At 46.0% G+C, this 24,341-nt stretch overlaps 3 protein-coding genes across 3 annotated transcripts; 1 reads left to right on the top strand and 2 right to left on the bottom strand.

The window, feature by feature from the left end:
* The first annotated feature begins 289 nt into the window (after positions 1-289).
* LOC123128107 (trihelix transcription factor GT-3b) lies at positions 290-1,155 on the top strand. The gene has a single exon (XM_044548025.1). The coding sequence runs from the start codon at positions 345-347 to the stop codon at positions 918-920; it is 576 nt and encodes a 191-aa protein (XP_044403960.1). The 5' UTR covers positions 290-344; the 3' UTR covers positions 921-1,155.
* A 132-nt stretch (positions 1,156-1,287) lies between these two features.
* Positions 1,288-4,539, bottom strand: LOC123128106 (pentatricopeptide repeat-containing protein OTP51, chloroplastic). Its single transcript, XM_044548024.1, has 3 exons — positions 3,927-4,539; positions 1,759-3,763; positions 1,288-1,667 (listed from the first exon to the last, which is right to left on the bottom strand). The coding sequence occupies exons 1-2, from the start codon at positions 4,416-4,418 to the stop codon at positions 1,898-1,900; spliced, it is 2,358 nt and encodes a 785-aa protein (XP_044403959.1). The 5' UTR covers positions 4,419-4,539; the 3' UTR covers positions 1,288-1,667; positions 1,759-1,897.
* Positions 4,540-6,006: 1,467 nt separating this feature from the next.
* Positions 6,007-8,443, bottom strand: LOC123128105 (3-dehydrosphinganine reductase TSC10A). Its single transcript, XM_044548023.1, has 3 exons — positions 7,604-8,443; positions 7,348-7,495; positions 6,007-6,519 (listed from the first exon to the last, which is right to left on the bottom strand). The coding sequence occupies exons 1-3, from the start codon at positions 8,138-8,140 to the stop codon at positions 6,218-6,220; spliced, it is 987 nt and encodes a 328-aa protein (XP_044403958.1). The 5' UTR covers positions 8,141-8,443; the 3' UTR covers positions 6,007-6,217.
* Between the last annotated feature and the right edge of the window lie 15,898 nt (positions 8,444-24,341).

Here is a 24,341-nt window from a genome sequence, read left to right as displayed (position 1 = left end):
ACAGCGTCGCGCTCGCGCGTGCGTGCACGTCATCGCTATCCAGGGAGAAACCGGTCAAACGGACAGCGATACGAGCAGCACCTGAAAAGGCATGAGGCATCCGTTCGCAGGGCATGACGTGGCGTCGCCAGTGTGGACGGGGGCAAAGCCGTTCTCACCAGCCGGCGGGTGTGAACCGGCGAGGGAGTTCGAGAGGCGTCGCAAAAGAGAACACGAGCGCGAAGGAGACCAACGGCTGCTGCATGCAAAAGCTGGCCCTGGCGACCCCTTCCACACCCACCAGCACCAACACGCGTAGCCGCGTAGGCGCACCCTTTATCAACCCGCAGCCTCTGCAACGGCCGATGGTGAACGAACGCTGCGTGCGGCAGGCCGGCGAGAGCACGAGCGAGCACAATCACAATCACATCACGCAGTCTTCCACGGTGCGCGGCGGGAGCATGCAACGGCAGCTCTTCGGGTCTGACGAAGGGCCGGGACGGAACCCCGCCGAGGAGAGGAGGCTCAAGAGACCCGCGACCGAGTCCGAGGAGACCGCCGGCGGCGACGACGACGACCTGCCCCCGGGAACCAGGAGGAAGATGAAGGACGCGCAGCAGAAGACGAGACCGAGCGGCAGCGCCGCGGCCGGCGCGGCGTCGGCGTCCTCCGTCCGCGCCGTGCTGCAGGACTTCCTGGAGCAGCAGCAGCGGCTGGACGCGCAGCGGCAGGAGGCGGCGGCGCGGCACGCGCAGGAGCGGCTGGCCTTGGAGCAGCAGTGGCGGCAGGAGATGCAGAGGCTGGAGCGGGAGCGGCTGATGCTGGAGCAGGCGTGGCGGGAGCGCGAGGAGCAGAGGAGGATGAGGGAGGAGGCCAGGGCCGAGCGGAGGGACGCGCTCCTCACCAGCCTGCTCAACAAACTCTCGCGCGATGACTTTTAGGGAGGGACACGTGGCTCCACGACGCGTGCCTGATGATCAACAAAAAATGTTTCACTGGTAGCGTAGGTTATGGCGGTGGATCAGTAGAAATTCTTTGTTTGCTTTGTCGTCACCTGATCATAGATTAATCCGTAGGAATGTTAAGCCTCTTTAGTAGTCTATAAATCTCAGTTGCATACACATGTAATGTAATCACTAGCTAAGATGCTGCCAAATGCCATGCTGAGTTTCTTTCTGGAAGGGTAAATGTTTTTTTTTTGCTGCCAGACATCATGGGACAAATATATGTTTTTACAGCTTATTATGTACTGCCATTAGCGACAATCCATGAAAATTTCACAAAGAAATAAAAAAAAGATTTGGCAAATGAGAACAGGTGATTAAATGCACAACATATAACGTACTGTAAGTGGTCGACAGAAATCCACAAATTTTCTGTCTAGTCTAGTGTGCAAATCTATCATGCAGATGGCTACATAGGTACTCCCTCTGTAAAGAAATATAAGAGTGTTTAGATCACTACTTTTTATGGAGGGGGTAGATCAATACGGGCAACATGTTGTTAGTACTTACTGTACTAAGAAGGTGAACAACAAAGTAAAAGTATACGTAACAAAACCCTGATCAATCTGTAGGCTTGTGAAGTTGTGTTCCTTCCGATGTTCAGATTATAATGAACTACTTCCTGAATATTGTCTTCAGTCTACGTTGCAGGCTATAAGGGCAGAGCCCCGGTTCACTTTTCCACTGTGAAAAAAAAAATCAAAAAAATTGATGTCAGTTCACAGCGGTCACAGGCCATCGCCATAAAGGGTGAGCAAGTTTGGCAGAAAATAACCTTTACAAGCGAAAACCGCCACTTGGAGACTTTTCAAGCTCTACCACCAAACCACTAAAATATAGCACATCTGTTCGCAGCAAGAACTTGACGTTGATGAAGTACCTCCTGTCACCAGACATCTCCTGCTCCCTGGTATTCACTCTTCACTTCCATACTTATGAGCATCATCATCAGAATCAGTATCAGTTTCTTGGTCATCACCAGAACCTGCGGTGCCGCTTTCCTGTGTTGTCAAACCCAAGAAACCGTCCAATACATAAGGTTCTATAACTTTCCAGAAAGAATCGGCATTGCTCCCCTGAAAACCTATCCAGAAGAATTGCCCTTTCCTCTTCACTTTACTAGGTAAGGACTGTGCATGCAAGGAGTTTACAATTCTTTCAACACCCTCACTGTTCCCACCACTGACCTTGAGAACGATATCACCTGACGAGAGTTTGAGGCCTCCAAACATGAACCAATACGCTAGAACACGTGGAGATAACCACCTGTGGATAAGCTTTGGGAGAACAGGCTGGCCTTTTAGAAAGAACTGGTCAGCAAAGAAACCGAAATGTAAATGAGGTATGGTTGAGAACTCATAAGGTATCTTGCTCTCATCCTCAAATGATCTGCTTGCTGAAGTCAGCCATTCAAAGAAACGCTCATGAATGTGCACCCTTAAGACCGAATGGGCATCAGAATCTTCCTGGAACTTAAAATGGACAATATGGACCCCTCTCTGTGCATGAGATTCAATCTGTGTGCCTCCCAGAAGCAAACCAATCAAAATCTCACGCTGCTCTTGATCCAATTTGATGCTCACGGGTTTTGGCTTAACAGCGACTTTCTTACCAAGACGGAGGCCAGTCTGAAGTTCTTCCAACAAATCCTCTTGTACATCATACTTCTTTTTACACATCATATCATAAACCTTTTCAGCTTTCTGATAGTCTTCTGCAGAAATATAACCTCTTAGCATGATGTTGCAAGATTTTGCATTAGTACCTATCGTCCCTTTTTTGTGCATTTCATCGAAGACCTCCTCAGCTTTCTCGACATTTCCAGCCCTTATCAGTGATTCTAGATAGATGATGTACAAGATTCTATTTGGACGGCACCTAGCAAGGCATTTCGAGAATGTTAATTCTAATTTCTCATGCATATCAAGATCCAAATGCATGTACATCAGGGCAAGAAATGCTGGCATCAGATGCTTCATATGACTCTCAGAAAATTCATCCATAAGTTGTTCCGCAACATCTATCTCCTCAGCATTTGCCATTATCTCAATTATCTTATGATAAGTTGCAACGTTTGGGGGTATACTTTGCCTCTTCATTTCTCTGAATATATCCAGGGATTTCATAGGCTCACCAGTTCGAGCATAAACCTCCATTCGGCAGACATAGGCCTGAGCAGGAAGTTCTGAACCCCTCTGGAGAATTTCATGCCATGTTGCCTCTGTTTCTTGAACCCTCCCTTCTTTGGAGAAGGCCCGCATGACTGACACCAGCACATCAATACTCTCATCAAAACCAGCCTGCTTCATTTCCTTCCTAAGAGCTATGATCCTGTCTCTATCAATGACATCTTGGTAGCTGTGAAGCCAGATGAGCCCAGCATAGACCTCCTTGTGCACCTCAAGATTGGTGGTGACCAGATTGTGGTAGACAAACTCAGCCTGCCTGAGGTTGTGCTTTGCAGTTCCTCCTGTCTTACTCACAAGTGCGCGGAACAATGAGTTGTGAAGGCTGAGGCGAGGCTTGTAGCCGCCCATCTGTATCATCTGGTTGTAGATAGTGCAAGCGTGCTCGAGGCACCGTCCCCTGGGCGTACTGAGGTACGCAACGGTCAGTATGTGGAAGGTGGACTCGGCAGGCACACGGCCCTGCTTGACCATTGCCTCAAACATCTCCCGGCATTTCTCAACCTTGCCTTCCCTGCCGAGAAAATCCGCCACCCTTGTGGCAAGCGCAAAGTTGAAGCGGTACCAGTGCTGCCGCTCCATCCAGCTAAACACCTGAAAACAACCAACGAGTACATCTATGATCCATCAGCTATGGCAATTCGTCGAACAGTTCATGGGCAGGAAGAAACCAAATGAACATACGTCTACAGAGATCACTAGTCGAACATGTTATGGGAGGGAGGTGGGCGTGTGGTGAGCCTGCGAGGGTACTGACCCGGAAGGCGGCGTCGTTGTCGCGGATGCGGAGGCAGTGTACGGCGACGTAGGTGGCGTCCTCCTGGGTGAGCCACTTGCGCTGGGCGTTGAGGATGCGGGTGAAGGTGGAGTGCTTGTAGGCGGGGAGCTCCTTGCAGAGCCAGGCAATCCTGGAGCGGCGCCACTGCTCGGGCAGCTCCTCCAGCTCGGGCACCACCAGCTCCGGGGACCGCACCGCGTCCCTCTCGTCCGCCGACGCCCACGCCTCGTCCTTGAACAGCCCAGACCCGTCGTCCTCCTCGTCCTCGTCATCGGACTCCTGCACTAGGGACTCCAGCGCTGACGCCACCGCCGGAATTCGAACTCTCGGTGGGGATATGGCGAGACGGCGGGGGAGGAGCGGAGGGACGGCGAAGCGGAGGGCGGGAGGCGGAGAGGCGAAGGTGGGGAAGAAGGCGGCAGAGCATCGTAGGGACGGAGATGGAGTGGCGCAGTAGGAGGTGGAGGCCATGAGCGAATCGATGGCGAGGACCGGAAGCGGAAGCTGTGCTGCTTCTATCTCACTCGGCCTGCCTCATCGTCTCCGCGGATTGCCGTGTACATCTCCGAGGAGCCTGGATTGGGATTTTGGGGGGAGCGGGGCGAGGACTGGGACCCCCTCCGTGACCTTCCAGGGCAGTCCAAGTGATCTCCTCCGTCGATCTTTATTTCGACGATCCACGGCAAAGCTTCTGCTGTTTACGAAGCTTCAGATATCATGGATTTTGCCTCATCAAACACACGAAACTGTGTAGATGCATTTTTTTAGAAACTTCCAATCTATTCAACTTCAATCATGCCAGCACAAAAAAGCCAGACATAATAAAAAGTACAACTAGCTCCGTGGACCACCTAGCGACGACTAGAGTCTAGAAGAAGCACTGGAGCGAGCTAAAAGTGCACCGCCGTCATCACCCATCCCTCGTCGAAGCCGAACAAATTTTGTTGTAGTAGACAATCAGAAAGTCGTCGTGCTAAGACCCCATAGGACCAACGCACCGAAGCAGCAACTATCGCCGATGAAAGAAGTCGTAGATCAGAAGGATCAAACCTGTAAAACCCAAAGAAAGACGAACGAAGACCAGATCCAAAAGGGTCCACCAAAGACCAGCCCTGAACGAATCCCACATGCTCTCCGACAAAGCTAGACGCACCAACTGGACGGGAATAAAACGTGAGAGACATTATTTCTACCGAGGGACGCCGCCGCCGTCACACAGCCCAACCAACACAATGAATCTAACAAAAATAAGAACATGGTCCCTCCCGCCGACAGGGGCCGAGGTGCTCCTCACCTCCATGGCCCGAAGACCATCGATGTGGATGCAATTTTTCATTTAGAAATGGCACCAGAAAGTTGGCACTGATACATAGTACTACTACCTCCATTTCTAAATAACATCTGTGGATACATTTTTCATTTAGAAATGGCACCAGAAAATTGGCACTGATATATAGTACTACCACCTCTATTCCTAAGGCCTTGTTCGGAATCCCTCATCTCTGCTCTGACTCCACGGAGTTGTGGAGCTCACTGCCAAAACGTCTGTGAAAATGAGCTAGAGCCTGGTCCGCTCCGGACCGGAGTGGAGGGAGCGGAGAGGAGCCGGACGCGAAGTAAATATAAGACTGCCAAAATGTCTTATATTTAGGAACAGAGGTAGCAATATATATTTGTACGAATTGCACCTGGTGAACAGTAAATTCTAAAAAATACTAGAAAAACTAAAAAAATAATCTGAATTCTGTTTTATGTAAGACGTTTGAGTGCATTAGGTGCGTGCCAAATTTCAAAGCATTTGGGCATCCAGGTAGCTCTCAAAAAATAAAGCAACTTACATATCCAAATGCTCTGAAATCTGGCACATACATCAGGCACTCAGTCATCTTTCTCCACACACAAAAAAACGGTTTTTTAAAATTTTATTTCATGTTTTTCACAATTTTTTTGCTCACTCCCGGGCTCATTTGAGCCCGGGAGCCAAAACGCCTCAACCATATTTGTTCCTCTACCTAGTACATATACTGTTCCTATATTACTTCAAGCAATAACAGAAAGATTAAAACACAGGCAAAAGGGAATTTTTAACTGTCTGTCCAGTACAAGTGTACAACGTGCTAAGTATAACTGGTCAAAAACAATAACCCAGATATACATTGTATCCCAAAGTACAAGTGGGATATACATTCAGTCCAGGGATAACAAGGTACATTATTGGTTGTATATAAATTGTAAGCCCTTGAAAATCTGGGAATCCCAGGGTTGGGCTTTCACCCATGTTTCTTGTTCTTGGCGCACCAGTTCTCAATAGTAGAGAACCAATTCCACTGGAAACATAGTGCTACAAATCGCATCAGTCCAGCACCGATCACCTCCACGAATGCAATTAACGGGGAACTCTGGGGGGTTAGACCAGAAGTGGCTATAGCTAACATTGCTCCCTCGAAATTGCAGGGGATAATAAACCTCCCAGATTTGATGCCGGTTAGAGCCTTCATAGCAACATCATCAGCCTTCATTCCACCAGATGAATCTGCTATGATAGTGGTAAGCTCTGGCCTCTTTTTCTTCTCTGCAACCAATAAGAAAACAGCCAAGTACACGTCATGCTTCAGTTTCACTGTATGAATATGTACTGTTTTTATTTTTATTTTTGAGAGTAAAGTGTGAAATGAATGTTGAACTGAATATTCCCTCCGTTCGGACATAAGTGGCATGGTTATAGTTCAAATTTGAACTTTGAACTAAAACCACGCAACTTATTTCTGAATAGAGGGAGTACGACACTAATGTGCATAGCTGGTCCACTATCCAGAATGAAATGCCACAAAATAAGAGTAGCTCCAGAACTGGGGCTGTTAAGAACTACTGTGGAGGGTTCTCCCACCCATTTTCTCCTATCAATATGTGATATGCATGCTTGTGCATATTCTAGAAAAATGAAATGTACATGGTCTTAAAAATCATAACAAAAATCAGAACTAGATTTTTTTTTTCATTCTTCCGTCAGGACAGTGCAGCTTGCAAGAATCAAATAAGGCTATTTAACTAGAAGTGAAATTATATCTACATAAGATCAGTTCATCACTTTGTCAATGCAAATTTACTGGTAGGCATAACTAATCAAATGGTTTCGGTTGTGCTGGTCTTATGATCCTTCAAGTAAACTGTTTGCATTACATTTTCACCATTACATAAGCTTGAAATTTTGAGAATCTAAAAAGCGTCTCAACTACACCAAGTACTCAATAGTTTTTCGTGTCACAATCTTCAGATATGTAAATCATCTAATAATTTTTGTATCATGTGAGAAATTCAACAGGAAAGAAGATTGCCACATAAGTTAGTTAGATAATTCAGCAATCACTTCAAATTTAAAACATATATTATCAATGCATACCCTCGACAAGACCCGGTGTCTCTGTGTCAGGAGGGAAGATCAGCGACACGTGAATATCGTCCGAAACGACCTCATGCTGCAGCGACTCTGCAAGTCCAGTTAGTGCGAACTTGCTCGCGGAGTAAGCAGTATACCCATAAACACCAACCTACAGCAAAGATATCAATTGAGCTTTATCTCCCATCATGAGACATTACATCAAACACTTTAGCTGCATTGTTGGCAAAGCAGCGAAAGAACCCTGTATACTGTATACCTGACCAGCCTGCGATGACATGATGGCAATGGACGCCGGGAGACTGGTCTCGCGGGTGCGTGCCTTCATGGCAGGGAGCGCGGCCTTGATGAGGTGGAAGGTCCCCATGAGGTTGATGTCCACCATCCACTTGACCTCCTCCATGTCCTGCTTCTCCAGCTCCTGCGCCACGAACACGCCGTGGTTGCAGACGAGCACGTCGACCGGCCCGGCCGCGTCGAGTGCACTTGCCACGGCGGCGGCATCCCGCACGTCGGCCTGGTGGACCCCGACGTCCTGTCCCGTGGCAAGCCTGATGGCGGCGCGCGCGTCCTCGAGGCGGGCGGCGTTGCGCGCGAGGATGGAGACCCGCGCGCCCTCCCGCGCGGCGGCCGTGGCGAGGGCGAGCCCGATGCCGCTGGACCCGCCGGTGATGAAGACGTGGCGGCCCTTGAGCGGGATTCGCGCGGCCCGGGGCCGGGTCAGGAAGGCGAGCGCGGCGAGGAGGCCGACGGGCGGCACCAGGAGGAGGAGCAGGAGGAGGAGTGCTGCGGCCATGGCGAAGTCGCACTAGGGCCTGGGTTCCGTGGACGGTGGAGTGAAGAGGTGATTGAGGCGCTAGGGTTTAAAGAGGGCGAAGGGGCCGCCGGAGTGGACCAGGGCGAGGGCAGCAACGGAGGAGGAAAGGTCGCCGCCTGACGGGTGCAGATCTAGGACGGCGACCGTCGAGACAAGCTAGCAAACTCGCCTGGACTTGGACTTCAGGTGTGGGGTTCCCCGGCCTCGCGCGTATCGGATACGAGGAGGGGCTTTGATTTGGGTGCGCGAGTGGTGGGAAGGCCGAAGGCCGGCGCCCGGCGGGCGACGGCAGATCTGACCGGGCGACATGGAGGCGGCCCATCCACCCTCACGTGGGCTGAAGCGACTTTGCCGGGTTCACCGCTATGTTTGTGGGCGAATCCTATTGGACGCCCGTGTGCGTTGGCCCGAAATCACTAATTGAGGAGTGCTCCTCGCCTCGATTAGTCGAGGAGCGCTCCCTGCGCGTCAAGTGTCATGCGCGGAGCGGTCGGAAGACTTTTCCGAGGCGCTCCGCGCGTGACACTCGTCGCGCATACGGCGTCTCCCGTGTTTTTCGGTTTCCGGTTTTCCTTTCTGGTTTTTCCTTTTTTCACTTTAGTCCTTATACTTTTAATGTTTTGTAAAACATGTTTATCTGTTTTGAGATCTGTTTTCTCTCTGGTGTGGGCGAACCGTCGTGGAGCATTGTTCTTTCTTTGCCATCGTCTCCGTCCGTCGCGGCCGCCGCTCTTGTCGCGTGGTTACGGCGGCCCCTGTCCCGGCCGCCGCGCTTGTTGCCTGCTTTTACGGCGGTCCTTCTTTAGCGTCGACCGCGCTTCCCCATTCGCGTGATCGTCGTTCCCTACCGGTTGCCTTCGTGGGTTCCCTGTTTCCCTTTCTCGTTTCTCTTTTTGTTCCCATTATATTTCCCGGATATGGAGATTTATGGGGTAGTTACGGGTAGGGACTACCAACACTATCAGATGTCAAGTTTCAACTGGGTTTTGTGGGATTAGTACTTGATAATCATTGTGTTTCTTGCAGTTATGGCTTGTCCTTTTTGCCGTATGCCTGGTGGCCCGTGTTCTTCTGTTGATTCTTCTGTAGATGGGTTCAGTGTAGTCCTGGATCGGCGTTGTTGGAGGCGTGTTGTAAGAATATCATTTTATAATTGTTTAATTTTTGGCACACACGTTTATTTCTTTTGGTGCTGCTCATGTTGTTTAGGTTTTGATTATGATCCTTGTTTTGATTTGTTGTGCAGTATGTTCCGTGCAGTGTTAGAGCTCATCTTGCTCGTTACATCGAGGAGTGTAGGGCTTTAGCCATAAGGAGGGGTGACGAATATACTGATCTTGCTTTTCAGTAAAATGAGGGTTATTTGTATGGTGTTCTGTTTAGTCATGGTCGGTTGAGGAGCAAATTCCATGGTCCTTCCTGGGAACGATTGGTCAGTGATTATGATGTTCGTCCTCGTGATATAATGACCATTAGGCTTGAACACTATGGAACATGGATTGGTGATTTTTATCGTGTTGGTCGTGGAGATGCGTTGTCTCCTTTACCGTCTGTTGGTAAGGTTTATTTTTAAGGAAGTTTTTAGCTTGTTTTATTGCACATGATGATTTTCCTGTTCCCTTGAGCCTATGTAATTATATTTTGTAGCTCTTGATGGTTTGAGTGACTCCGAGATGAAACTTGTTGGGAGTTGTTATTACACCCGTGGTGTTTTTCTTAATTATCAGCAGATGTATTTCATGAGGTGTCAACTCTTTGATGATGTCTACATACCGTGTTGTCCTTTTGTTCACAGGATTGATTCCATGAATGTTAATGGTTATCATATGGTCAGATTTTTTCCACTATTTTTTCTTTGTTTCTGTTTATTTATTTATTTTTATTATCTCTTCTATTTATAGTTTTTAATTTTTGTTCTATTTCTGATAGCTTGATGTTTTTTGTCAGGTTATTCCTGGTATTGTTGTGAGGAGTTTGAAGGAGTTTGTGACTTTTCCTAGGACTGGCGTTTTAACCCTTGAAGTTACTTTGGAATCTGGTGATGATGATATATATGTGAGCACTCCTTGCTCCTACTTCATTGGCTTGGGTAGTAGAATGGTGTTCAAACAGGAAGGTCTCAGTGATTTTCTCCAGGCATCGTCTATTGAAGTAAACAACTTGGTGCTGATAACTTTCAAAGAGCGTGATGGGAGGCTTGTTGTTATCTTCAATCTTCTGCCGCAGTGATGTTAGTTATAGCCTTTGAACATAAATGGATTTTGTTTAAAAATCTATGCTACGGGTTAATGTTGTCTAGATATATGAAACAATATGAACCTAAGAACCTAAGTGTTCATTGCTGTTGTATGTTTGTAGAAGAGGTATGGCTGTTCATCTCTTTTAAATATGTTCTTTTGGACGGATGTTATTTAATTGGGGTCATAGTTATCAATACAGTAGAGGCACGTGTGTTGTTTACTCTGAGGCACGGTTGTGCGTCTCTTTTATATGAGGCACGTGGATCAAGCAAATGAAGGCACGAAATTGAAGTCAGTGCAGGCACGGTCGTGAGGAGGCACGGGTATACTGAGAGCTACGTGTGTGCAGCGCCAAAGTTGTATGGGCGAGATACTATGGGTTTCATGCGAGAGGCACGTGTGTGTGTGTGTGTGTAGGACGTAGAGTTACTGTTGGTTTTATGTGAGGCACGTGGATTGAGCAAACGGAGGCATGTAATTATAGTCAGTACAAGTACGGTTGTGGAGGTACGGGTATACTGAGAGACGCGTGTGTGCAGCACCAAAGTTGCATTGGCGATCACGCATGCGGAGCACGTAGAGTTACTATGGGTTTCAAGTGAGGCACGTTGATCAAGAAAACAGAGGCACGAAAGTGCAGTCAGTACAAGCACGGTTGTGTGGAGGCATGGTTTTGAACCCTCTTGCTGTTGTCAAGATCCTAGAGGCACGGATGTACGGCAGTAGAGGCATCGGTTCGAATATCTGGTTAGAGGGGCTCGGCTAATGATGCACAGGTGTGTAGTCTCTAGGGTCACGGGTGCGTGGCACCACAGGCATGGATTGAGTAGACACTTAGTGAGTCACGCTAGTACATAGGTCAGTTGCACACAGTAGTGTAGTTTTGTGGCATCATGCAGAACTGGTGTACGGAGAGGAACCTGTGTACAATAGCAAGGATGTTCTGAATGGACGGAGCGGTGTTTGATGTGAAATGGAGGCAAGGATTTTTTTTCAATGTGGTTAAGGTAAGAAAGTTCTCGTCACTTGTGACTGTGTACCGAATGATCTTCTGCAATATTTATGAATTGTTCACGCCAATGTTTAATAAGTATTGTACTGAAAATTTACAACGATATCATCACATATTCTTGTAAATGCACGATGAATCTTATAAAGGTTGAGTATGAAAATTATCGTGCGAGATATCTCTCGTTCTATAATCATGGATACAATATATGCTTGCTCAGTACTGGGACATAACTTACTAATTGCATTTAGACATGCAAAACGTAGTATGCATTTGTACATGAGCACACCACTGTGTTTAAAGTTCAAACGTAAAATAGTAATACAATATACACAGTATCTTTGAGCAACAACAAACATATTTACAACATAGGTTCATACAATCCAAATTAGTACATGAGCACACAACTGTGTTCAAAGTTCAAACGTAAAATAGTAATACAATACACACAGCATCTTTGAGCAACAACAAACATATTTACAACATAGGTTCATACAATCCAAATTATGATAATAGTAGTTCCTACTAGTTTAATGTAGACATCCATTTTCTCGCAATTTACCAACCACTGTTTCCCTTCCGGCGCTTCCAGCCGCTGGAAGATCCCTCGTCATTGCTCTTACGTGGGCGGAGTCTTTCTTTCATTGGTTGTTGGTGGAGGTGACGTAGCCCGTTCTTGATGATTAGGATTCTACGGTACAACTCGTAGCTAACATACCCGTCCTTTGCCGCGTACTCAAGGTGTATCGGGGAAAGTGGCTTCCACTCCCAGAACTGGTGCTTCTCCTTTGGGAATGAGTTCTTCATGTTCTTGTATGAGGGGTCGGTGATGGCCGCTGCAAGGTCACCCATGGAGTCCCTTTCTCCACCACCCTTGATGCAGAATAGCCTCTGGATGTCGACGTGGTGCTCGTCTGGAATTCTGATGCATGCACGGGCAAGCATGGTCTTGTCGTTCCTGGTGTCAATGCTAGTGAAAGTTACCGCTTTCCATTGCAGGAAGTCAACTAACACCCGTGAGCGCTCAGATCTGCAGTAGTGGTATACAAGGACATGCTCGCGCATGGAAAGTTGGACGACGGCGATCCCTTGTCGTATGTAACTGCTCTTACGTGTATACTCGAGGTCGAGGCAGGCGAACTTGTTCTTCTCCTCCTTTAGCCATTCTTCGTACTTGTTGATGATCCACTCCATGGTCCTTGGGTCGTTGGTGTACACCACCTCGAGCACGGCTGTACCATGGGTAGTGATGTGTTCCGTGAATGTTGTTAGTTTCCCGTCATCCATGGCTAGAGGTGTGCGGTGGTGAAGGATGAAATGGATACGGAAAAGTAAAAGGGTTGTTTTGTCGTGCAAAAAAGGAAACTGCCAAAGAGCAATTGCTACTCACGCGGTGGTTCCAGGCATAGAATTTCAGAAATGGGGGTTTGTTTTATCTGTTTTTTTTAAGATTTTCACTTGTCTTGTTCATTGAATTTTTTTTATTCGTTGCGTGTTGCCTGCGTGATGCATCTTTGGCTGTGAAAGTAGTCGTGTAAACGGTAGAACACTCAGCAGATGCATGGTCGTGCCTTTGTTGTGAAACGTTTTTTTCAATTAATAATCTTCCTTGGTTAGGGAGGCATGGTTTTTATGTTATTCGGTGCACAAGTGTGTGTTTAGGAAAAGTTGAAGTAAATATAGTTTGGACTTGAAAACGGAGTCCTGTTTGTTTTTTAATTCAGATATGTTTCACTAGATGGTTTGAATAAGTTTGATAACATCGCATTGCTAGAGGTTTTGAATCACAAACTGATTCTTGTTTCATTTCATTTTTGAAAATGAGTCTTTTTTTTGGTTTTTTGAATTGTGAACTTTTCAAAGGATAAGAACTACATTTTTTCGAATGAATCATTTCGATGGTTCAAACAACATCTGTTTTAAAGGATCATTCCGATGGTTGAAACAGCAAGTTGAGTGTCCGTAAGAGCTACATAAGTTGCAAAAGATTATTCTGATAGTTCAAGCAAGCACATGGTCCATAATAGTTAAATTACTCTACCATCCTAACTAGCAAACTTATAGTAATTAGTGTTTTGCTCCTGGAGACATCATGATGAAACGAGCGTTGAACATTCTAGGAGATACACTGTTTGCTTCCATTTTAGGTGCTGGTTCCGACGGAATCTACATAATGCGCTGAATGATGATGGACACAGAACGGTCATTTCGCTCTTTGAAAGTGATTAGAACAACGTTCTTTTCAACGAAGGATGCAGCTGATATGAAGTCTCTGAAAGAAGACTTTTGTATTACCATCATGCCGTCGTTTTTGGAGATGTAGTACGATGAAGGAGTGATGACATGTGTAGGTTCATCAGGAGCTTCAAGGGTTACCCTGCCATTGGTTGGCATGTCCACCCATCTCTTCAGTGTTGAGACAACGCTCCTCGGATTTTTCTAGAAGAAAATCAAAATTAAATAGAAATTAAAACCGTTGATTTGTCACTTGGACAATAAATAAAGGAATGTCTGAATATGGTGAGTGCACAAACATTAAGAAATTCCATATTGGAAGTAATATAGTTCCTGGCATGTTCAGGTTTGTGTGTAAACAGATAAAACAACATATTAAGAGAACAACGGAAGTTTTGTTGTTTTAAGTTTGAATAAATAGGTTCTTTATAATTTTACATATAAGCAATATTACGTCAGTATTGTTTATATTACATATGAGCAAAATACGTTTTGTATTTTAACAAGGACATTTGTAACCAACCATGACGTAGTCTTTGGTGTTAGTGTGAGTCAGGACATGGACAAATGGACGGCAACAGATGAAAGTATCTCCAAAAAGGCATTGTAGAAAGAATCGTGTCTGGTCGTAGGTAACTCAATATCCTTAGAGTAGACACAACAGTGAACATGGTCGAAATCGTCAGAAGAAAGATCGTCGAGAGCTAGAAAAAAAGCTTCTAAAGTTAGATAAAGTTATATCCAACACGGGGTTAATATTATTCAGTTAATATTAAATACCTAACAATGTGGGGTAATGGAAGAAGCCTTTTGTTATCTCGATATGTTTGTATTTCGAGATTGAGACCCTCGTCTGGTAGTTCAAATTCTATGCGGTCTCCAGCACGAAGTTCATAATCAGCCGCAAAGATGTTCCACTCACCACGGCAGAACTTTGTGTAGTTCGCCCTATGCTTAAACAAAGCATTGTAAGACCTTCCTTCATGTGTAAGAAGCGCTGGCTCTACCTGTTGTTTACGCAATTTTCTTGCTTCTTTCTTCTCTTCTTCAATGTATTTAGCGAGAAAAGCTCTGACATTACAAGGTACATACTGGAAAAAATAGTGCAAATAACAACCTGTAAGTATAAATTTGAACTCGCGTACTATTAATGTTAAAAGTTTTCTTAAATTGGATATGAATTTTTGATAAGAATTATAGATAACAACATAATTATTATAAATTAATGGACTATATTAATCAGGGCATAAGCAAGCAAACTAATGGAAAATGAAAACACAAGGCAGGTGCGAAGAAGTGGCAACAGGGGGGCCTAGTGTAGGTGCAAGGGGGTATGAGTGACAGTGACGATTTTTACTGTGTCGTAAGCAACTAATTTGTTAGTGATGCTTACTAACCATCCGGCTCCAGCAATTTTCATCAAGAATAACTCAAACTCCTGGATAACTTCAGGGTGTGATTCGCAAGGGCCGCCTGGCTGGCGGCAGGCAGGGCAAATCATACCTAAATATTTCAGAAAAACTATGTTAAGAAAACAAGAATATCATAACAATTTAAAAATAAGCTTCAACGTGGAAGGTAGACAACGACTAGCTTCAAATATGTTAGCCATATTGAAGGCAGGCAACAACTACGAATTTACCAGTATATAACACTTGTTTAGATTTTCAAATGGTTTTTATATTCCTTTAGAGAATGAAGTCGTTGTACCGGATCTGATGCTTCAATAACTATCAAATGAAAAACCTAAACGTAAAACGTAAATACGGATCGGAGCATGCTGCTTACGCATATGCTTTTTACCTGGGACAGAAGAAGAACGAGGGTTGACGAACAGAGATTTGGGTAGGGGAAGCTTAGGGCAAGCGCGCACGGCTAGAAAAATCTACGAGAGAAGCACGGCTTGGAAGTTATTCAAGAGACCCAATAAAAACTCTACAATAACTTGTTTGAAATGAGACTGTGTGCGGGGAAGAAGCACGAACCCTAGAAGTAGGCGGACGGATAAGGCAGATGGCTTGTGATGGGAAGCTTAGGGCAAGCACCCACGGCCAGCAAACCTATGAGAGAAGTATGGCTTAGAAATTAATCGATTGTGTGCGGGTTAGAAGCACGAACCCTAGAAGCAGGAGACGGAGAAGAAGCACGAACCCTAGAAGCAGGCGACGGAGAAGGCAAATGAGTTGTGTTGTGGCTGAGGGAGTCGGAGCTTATGGAAATATAAAGGTGACAGGAGAGAGCAAGAGTAGTAATGAGTGCTTCTTGTTTTATTTTTTATTCTGTGAAATGGAATGAATGCTGGTTGTAGATGGTGTGCGTGCATTCCGAGGTGTTATGGGGAAACGAGATGTTTGACTCGTTCAGCTGCCTCCCATTATAGTTGTCTAGCTGTGCTGCCTCCGAGCGGAGTCTTTTACGTGCCTATCTTGCCTCACATACTTTCTGTGAGGCACGGTTATACATGTTCAAAAGCATGCTCGTGCTTCTGTGTTTTTTTAATCACATGTTTAATCAGATATGGTTGGGTGTTTCTTTAGGCGAGGACCGGTGATGATGTTATTAGATGCACGGTCGTTGTAACAGGAGAGGCATGGTCGATATGTCGGGGGATGCATATTGAATAATGAGAGGCACGTTTGCATCTGAAATTGAGTCACGGTTCGTGACTTTGGTATTGCATTTTTTCACGTAGTCGTTGACCCAAGTGAGTCACTGTTTTTATGTACGCTGGCTTCAGGCGGGATTATGTATGATAGCCCACGGTTATATGTATGTCAGAAGTATGGACGTGCTTTTGTTTTGTCAATGTTTCTGATGGTACACAGACGTGCATTGTTGTTAGTAAGGTTTGTCTTTAACCAAAGTGGATGCACACGTGTGGCTTTTGTTCTGGCGAACCGTGCTTCCATTTTTGTTCACTCCCAGTGTAGTATTTGTACGACAGGGTCATCTCGTTTGCCTCTTTGCATTGTTCTCTCGGTCAAAAGATGTATCGGTGACTGATGGGATGGCTATTTATTGTTAGTATTTATTGTGCCAGATACCGTGCTAGAGTTAACCTAGAGGATCCTCGATTACAGCGTGGCAGTCGTGACTTTTGAAGTGCATGGTTTCACGAGCTGCAGAAGCACAATCGTCCATTCACCGTTTCCTTAGCAATTAAATGGGCATGGTAACTGAGTCGTCTCTCCCCAAAGGTTAAGTAGTGGTCTATTCCTGGAGGTTATGGCGTCTTATTCCCTCCAGAGAAGTGCAGGTAGCTCCTGTCATCCTCGCCTCGTACGAGAAGCATAGTCAAACTCCATTATCGTCTCAGCCTTGGTTCCATGGACGACTTCAGGAACAGTACTGAGCGTCTCTCTATAGATGTTGATGGTAATACCAAGCTCGATTGTTGTACACCAATGTGCCCCACAAGGTGGAGGAGATTCTTACTCTCTATGAGGAATGGCTGCATGAGGACAGGTACAAGTTTGTTGGTCTTGATCTGGAGTACACACGAGAGGATTATTTTGATCGTAGTAGAAAAGTTGCCGTTATGCAACTGGCGATGCGCAAGCATGTTCTTGTTTATCACTTGTGCAAGTCCAGGACGGAGTGCGCTGCTCTGAAGGATTTCCTTCGGAACAAAGGTATAATCTTCGCTAGTGTCGACGTCAGGAACGATAGGGATGTTCTCGCAAACAGTTACCTCAAAATCCCAAGAGAGTGTCACATCGACCTTCAAGAGGAGCTCATGATCAAAGGAGGCAATCTAAGTGATTCAATGGCAGATTTGGCAGGATCCGTCATAAACAAATCTTACTTGAGTATGAAGTCGTCTTTTCCACAAGGTCTGCATGACTACTGGGAATGGAAGCCGCTTTCCCTTAAACACCTGAAATATGCGGCAATTGTAAGTGAAAATTTCGTTTTTATATTTTTGTTTTATTGCAACAATAGTACTTTTTGTCCTTTACGTATATGTTCATTCTCATCCGCCTTTTATTTTAGGATGGGTATGTCAGCTACGAGCTCTACCACCGAGTTCTGTCTATGAAGGACATGATGCATCCTCGTTGTCTTCCCGACCCCGGACGCCGTTGATGCTTTTGAGCAGAACTCCAATTGAGTAGAATTGTCCCGGTGGTCTGAGCAAAATGGACTCCTGGAAGACTTTCATTTCTTTTTTTGTATAATTAATGAGTACTTTTAGTTCAATCCTATGGAGTACCGTCTCATGTTATGTGAATATAATTTCTTATGTTTTTTCATGTTACAAGTTCATTGTTGACGTTTGCGCGTGGTCATGTATATTTAGAGAACCTATTGAAGTGGCGCATATGTATTGTTTGGGAGAAGCGCGTTTTGTGTTTGGATTTTATTCAGTGCCGTTTGTTTGTGTTTGTATTGTTGTCTTTTACACGTTCGCACAAGAGAGGCACGTCTGCTAACATACGAGGCAACATTTTAGTTTCGTGTCTTTGTGTGCTTTAGGACCGTGCCTCGAGAATCCGGGCATCCGTGTATGTTCAGGCTTCACTTCCATGGCTTCTTTCCGTCTATGCATGTACATCCGTGACACACGCCATGTTTGTAACGTGCTGGTTTCACACGGCAGTTCCTCTTGACACTACACGACCGTGCCTTTGCCACCACTCTTTTATGCGTCCAGGTTGTTTTTACCCGTGCTTCGATAACTATGAGAAGCCGCAATTCCGTGCATGTATACACTTTAATTCGGTGTCTCCTGTACGTGCATTTGCGTGTCTCAGGCGTCATGCTGGCTGTGACTGTACGTGCCTCTGGTGCTAGACGCCCATCCGTGAGGGGATGCATATGTATTGTTTGGGAGAAGCGTGTTTTTTGTTTGGCTTATATTCACCGTTGTTTGTTTGTGTTTGTATTGTTGTGTTTTACACATTCGCACAAGAGACGCGCTTCTGGTAACGTACGAGTCAACATTTTCAGTTTTTTGTCTTTGTGTTCTTCGGGACCATGCCTCTAGAAGCCCGCATCCATGTCTGTGGAGGCTGCACTTTCATGGATTCTTTTCCGCCATTCATGTACCTCATGTGACACACGCGATGTCTCTATGTGGTGGTGTCACATGGCAGTTTCTCTTCAGACTACACAACCGTGCCTCTGCCACCACTCTTTTGTGCATTCAGGTGGTTTGTACCCGTGCCTCGAGAATGCCAATTCGAAAGCCGTACCTGTGCGACAAAAGTCGCAATTCCGTGCCTGTATACGCTGCAGTTCTGTGCGTCCTGTACCTGCATTCGCTTGTCTCAGGAGACACGCTGACTGTGACTCTACGTGCCTGTGGTGCCAGATGCCAGTCCATGAGGGGATGCGGTGTTGGGGAACGTTGCAGAAAACAAAAAGTTTCCTACGGTTTCACCAAGATCCATCTAGGAGTTCATCTAGCAATGAGTGATTGGATTGCATCTACATACCTTTGTAGATCACGCGCGGAAGCGTTCAAAGAACGGGGATGAGGAAGGCGTACTCGACATGATCCAAATCACCGGAGATCCTAGCGCCGAATGGACGGCACCTCCGCGTTCAACACACGTACGGTCAGCGTAACGTCTCCTTCTTCTTGATCCAGCAAGGGGGAATGAGAGGTTGAGGGAGATGGCTCCAGTAGCATACGGTGTCGTCTCAACAGATTTCGACGGAGCCCTATTTAAAGTGAATGCGGCAGTCTCTAAAGCATACCCCCAAAAAGATAGCGGTAAATCGGTAAGAGACATCATAGATCGCACCATATCTAGTAGAGTGCAATTACGATGTTCGGACACACCATTACGCTGAGGTGTTCCAGGCGGCATGAGCTGTGAAACTATTCCACATTTTCTTAAGTGTGTGCCAAACTCATGACTCAAGTATTCTCCTCCACGATCTAATCGTAGGAACTTGATTTTCCTGTCACGTTGATTCTCAACCTCACTCTGAAATTCCTTGAACTTTTCAAAGGTCTCAGACTTGTGTTTCATTAAATAGATATACCCATATCTACTCAAGTCATCGGTGAGGGTGAGAACATAACGATAGCCACCGCGAGCCTCAACACTCATTGGACCGCACACATCAGTATGTATGATTTCCAATAAGTTGGTTGCTCGCTCCATTGTTCCTGAGAACGGAGTCTTGGTCATTTTACCCATGAGGCATGGTTCGCACGTGTCAAATGATTCGTAATCAAGAGACTCTAAAAGTCCATCAGCATGGAGCTTCTTCATGCGTTTGACACCTATGTGACCAAGGCGGCAGTGCCACAAGTATGTGGGACTATCATTATCAATCTTACATCTTTTGGTACTCACACTATGAACATGTGTAGCATTACGCTCGAGATTCATTAAGAATAAACCATTCACCATTGGAGCATGACCATAAAACATATCTCTCATATAAATAGAACAACCATTATGCTCAGATTTAAATGAGTAGCCATCTCGAATTAAACGAGATCCTGATACAATGTTCATGCTCAAAGCTGGCACTAAATAACAATTATTAAGGTTTAAAACTAATCTCGAAGGTAAATGAAGAGGCAGCGTGCCGACGGTGATCACATTGACCTTGGAACCATTCCCGACGCGTATCGTCACCTCGTCCTTTGCCAGTCTCCGCTTATTCCGCAGCTCCTGTTTTGAGTTACAAATGTGAGCAACCGCACCGGTATCAAATACCCAGGAGCTACTACGAGTACTGGTTAGGTACACATCAATTACATGTATATCACATATACCTTTCGTTTTGCCGGCCTTCTTGTCCGCTAAGTATTTGGGGCAGTTCCGCTTCCAGTGACCACTTTCCTTGCAATAAAAGCACTCAGTCTCGGGCTTGGGTCCATTCTTTGGCTTCTTCTCGGCAGCTTGCTTGCTGGGCGCGGCAACTCCCTTGCCGTCCTTCTTGAAGGTTTTCTTACCCTTGCCTTTCTTGAACTTAGTGGTTTTATTCACCATCAACACTTGATGTTCCTTTTTGACTTCTACCTCTGCTGATTTCAGCATTGCAAATACTTCAAGAATGGTCTTTTCCATCCCCTGCATATTGAAGTTCATCACAAAGCTCTTGTAGCTCGGTGGAAGCGACTGGAGGATTCTGTCAATGACCGCGTCATCCGGGAGATTAACTCCCAGCTGAGTCAAGCGGTTATGTAACCCAGACATTGTGAGTATGTGCTCACTGACAGAACTATTTTCCTCCATCTTACAGCTGAAGAACTTGTTGGAGACTTGATATCTCTCGACCCGGGCATGAGCTTGGAAAACCATTTTCAGCTCTTCGAACATCTCATATGCTCCGTGTCTCTCAAAACGCTTTTGGAGCCCCGGCTCTAAGCTGTAAAGCATGCCGCACTGAACGAGGGAGTAGTCATCGGTACGTGCCTGCCAAGCGTTCATAACGTCTTGTTCTGCAGGGAGAATAGGTGCGTCACCTAGCGGTGCTTGTAGGACATAATCTTTCTTGGCAGCTATGAGGATGATCCTCAGGTTCCGGACCCAGTCCGTGTAGTTTCTGCCATCGTCTTTCAGCTTGGTTTTCTCTAGGAACGCGTTGAAGTTGAGGACTACGTTGGCCATTTGATCTACAAGACATATTGTAAAATATTTAGACTAAGTTCATGATAATTAAGTTCATCTAATCAAATTTATTCAATGAACTCCCACTTAGATAGACATCCCTCTTCTAGTCATCTAAGTATAACATGATCCGAGTCAACTAGGCCGTGTCCGATCATCACGTGAGACGGACTAGTCAACATCGGTGAACATCTTCATGTTGATCGTATCTTCTATACGACTCATGCTCGACCTTTCGGTCTTCTGTGTTCCGAGGCCATGTCTGTACATGCTAGGCTCGTCAAGTCAACCTAAGTGTTTGCATGTGTAAATCTGTCTTACACCCGTTGTATGTGAACGTTAGAATCTAACACCCGATCATCACTTGGTGCTTCGAAACAACGTACTGTCGCAACGGTGTACAGTTAGGGGGAACACTTTCTTGAAATTATTATGAGGGATCATCTTATTTACTACCGTCATTCTAAGCAAACAAGATGCAAAACATGATAAACATCGCATGCAATCAAATAATAATAGTGACATGATATGGCCAATATCACATAGCTCCTTTGATCTCCATCTTGGGGCTCCATGATCATCTTGTCACCGGCATGACACCATGATCTCCATCATCATGATCTCCATCATTGTGTCTCCATGAAGTTGCTCGCCAACTATTACTTCTACTACTATGGCTAACGCGTTTAGCAATAAAGTAAAGTAATTTACATGGCGTTTCTCAATGACACGCAGGTCATACAAAAAATAAAGACAACTCCTATGGCTCCTGCCGGTTGTCATACTCATCGACATGCAAGTCGTGATTCCTATTACAATAGCATGAACATCTCATACATCACATATAGATCATTCATCATTCATCACAACTTTGGCCATATCATATCACAAAGCACTTGCTGCAAAAACAAGTTAGACGTCCTCTAATTGTTGTTGCAAGTTTTACGTGGCTGAAGTAGGGTTCTAGCAAGAACGTTTCCTTACCTAAGTGAAAGCCACAACGTGATTTGTCAACTTCTATTTACCCTTCATAAGGACCCTTTTCATCGAATCCGCTACAACTAAAGTAGGAGAGACAGACACCCGCCAGCCACCTTATGCAACTTGTGCATGTTAGTCGGTGGAACCGGTCTCACATAAGCGTACGTGTAAGGTTGGTCCGGGCCGCTTCATCCCACAATACTGTTGAAGCAAGATAAGACTAGTAGCGGCAAGAAAGTTGACAACATCTACGCCCACAACAAATTGTGTTCTACTCGCGCAAGAAGAACTACGGATAGACCTAGCTCATGATGCCACTGTTGGGGAACGTTGCAGAAAACAAAAAATTTCCTAAGGGTTCACCAAGATCCATCTAGGAGTTCATCTAGCAACGAGTGATTGGATTGCATCTACATACCTTTGTAGATCACGCGCAGAGGCGTTCAAAGAATGGGGATGAGGAAGGCATACTTGACGTGATCCAAATCACCGGAGATCCTAGCGCCGAACGGACGGCACCTCCGTGTTCAACACACGTACGGTCAGCGTAACGTCTCCTTCTTCTTGATCCAGCAAGGGAGAAAGAGAGGTTGAGGGAGATGGCTCCAGCAGCAGCACGACGGCGTGGTGGTGATGGAGCTGCAGTAGTCCGGCAGGGCTTCGCTAAGCACTATGGAGGAGGATGATGTGTTGGAGAGGGAGAGGGAGGCACCAAAGGCAAGGGTAAGAAGTCCTCCATCTCCCCACTATATATAGGAGGGCCAAGGGGGGGGGCGCCAGCCCTAGGAGATCTAATCTCCTAGGGGGGTGCGGCCAAGGGGAGGAATCCCTCCTCCCCAAGGCACCTAGGAGGTGCCTTCCCCTCCTAGGACTCTTCCCTCCTTGAAACCCTATGCGCATGGGCCTCTTGGGGTTGGTGCCCTTGGCCCATGTAGGCCAAGGCGCACCCCCTACATCCCATGTGGCCCTCGGGGGCAGGTGGCCCCACACGGTGGACCCCCGGGACCCTTCCGGTGGTCCCGGTACAATACCGGTGACCCCGAAACTTGTCCCGATGGCCGAAACAGGACTTCCCATATATAATTCTTTACCTCCAGACCATTTCGGAACTCCTCGTGACGTCCGGGATCTCATCCGGGACTCCGAACAACATTCGGGTTACTGCATATACATATCCCTACAACCCTAGTGTCACCGAACCTTAAGTGTGTAGACCCTACGGGTTCGGGAGACATGTAGACATGACCGAGATCGCTCTCCGGTCAATAACCAACAGCGGGATCTGGATACCCATGTTGGCTCCCACATGCTCCTCGATGATCTCATCGGATGAACCACAATGTCGAGGATTCAAGCAACCCCGTATACAATTCCCTTTGTCAATCGATATGTTACTTGCCTGAGATTCGATCGTCGGTATCCCAATACCTCGTTCAATCTCGTTACCGGCAAGTCACTTTACTCGTACCGTAATGCATGATCCCGTGACCAGACACTTGGTCACTTTGAGCTCATTATGATGATGCATTACCGAGTGGGCCCAGTGATACCTCTCCGTCATACGGAGTGACAAATCCCAGTCTTGATCCGTGTCAACCCAACAGACACTTTCGGAGATACCCATAGTATACCTTTATAGTCACCCAGTTACGTTGTGACATTTGGTATACCCAAAGCACTCCTATGGTATCCGGGAGTTACACGATCTCATGGTCTAAGGAAAGGATACTTGACATTGGAAAACTCTAGCAAATGAACTATACGATCTTGTGCTATGTTTAGGATTGGGTCTTGTCCATCACATCATTCTCCTAATGATGTGATCTCGTTATCAATGACATCCAATGTCCATAGTCAGGAAACCATGACTATCCGTTGATCAACGAGCTAGTCAACTAGAGGCTTACTAGGGACATGTTGGTGTCTATTATTCACACATGTATTACGATTTCCGGATAATACAATTATAGCATGAATAAAGACAATTATCATGAACAAGGAAATATAATAATAATGCTTTTATTATTGCCTCTAGGGTATATTTCCAACATGCAATGGCTGTGACTCGTCGTGCCCATGCTTCTACACGCCCGTGCCTCTAGACACTTTAAAACTGTGGCTCTTTCACTTCTACCATT

This window comes from Triticum aestivum, chromosome 6A (assembly GCF_018294505.1).
Source record: "Triticum aestivum cultivar Chinese Spring chromosome 6A, IWGSC CS RefSeq v2.1, whole genome shotgun sequence".
Lineage (NCBI taxonomy): Eukaryota > Viridiplantae > Streptophyta > Magnoliopsida > Poales > Poaceae > Triticum > Triticum aestivum.
The sequence above is the reverse complement of the archived record's forward strand: the minus strand, read 5'-3'. Positions and strand labels throughout refer to the sequence as shown.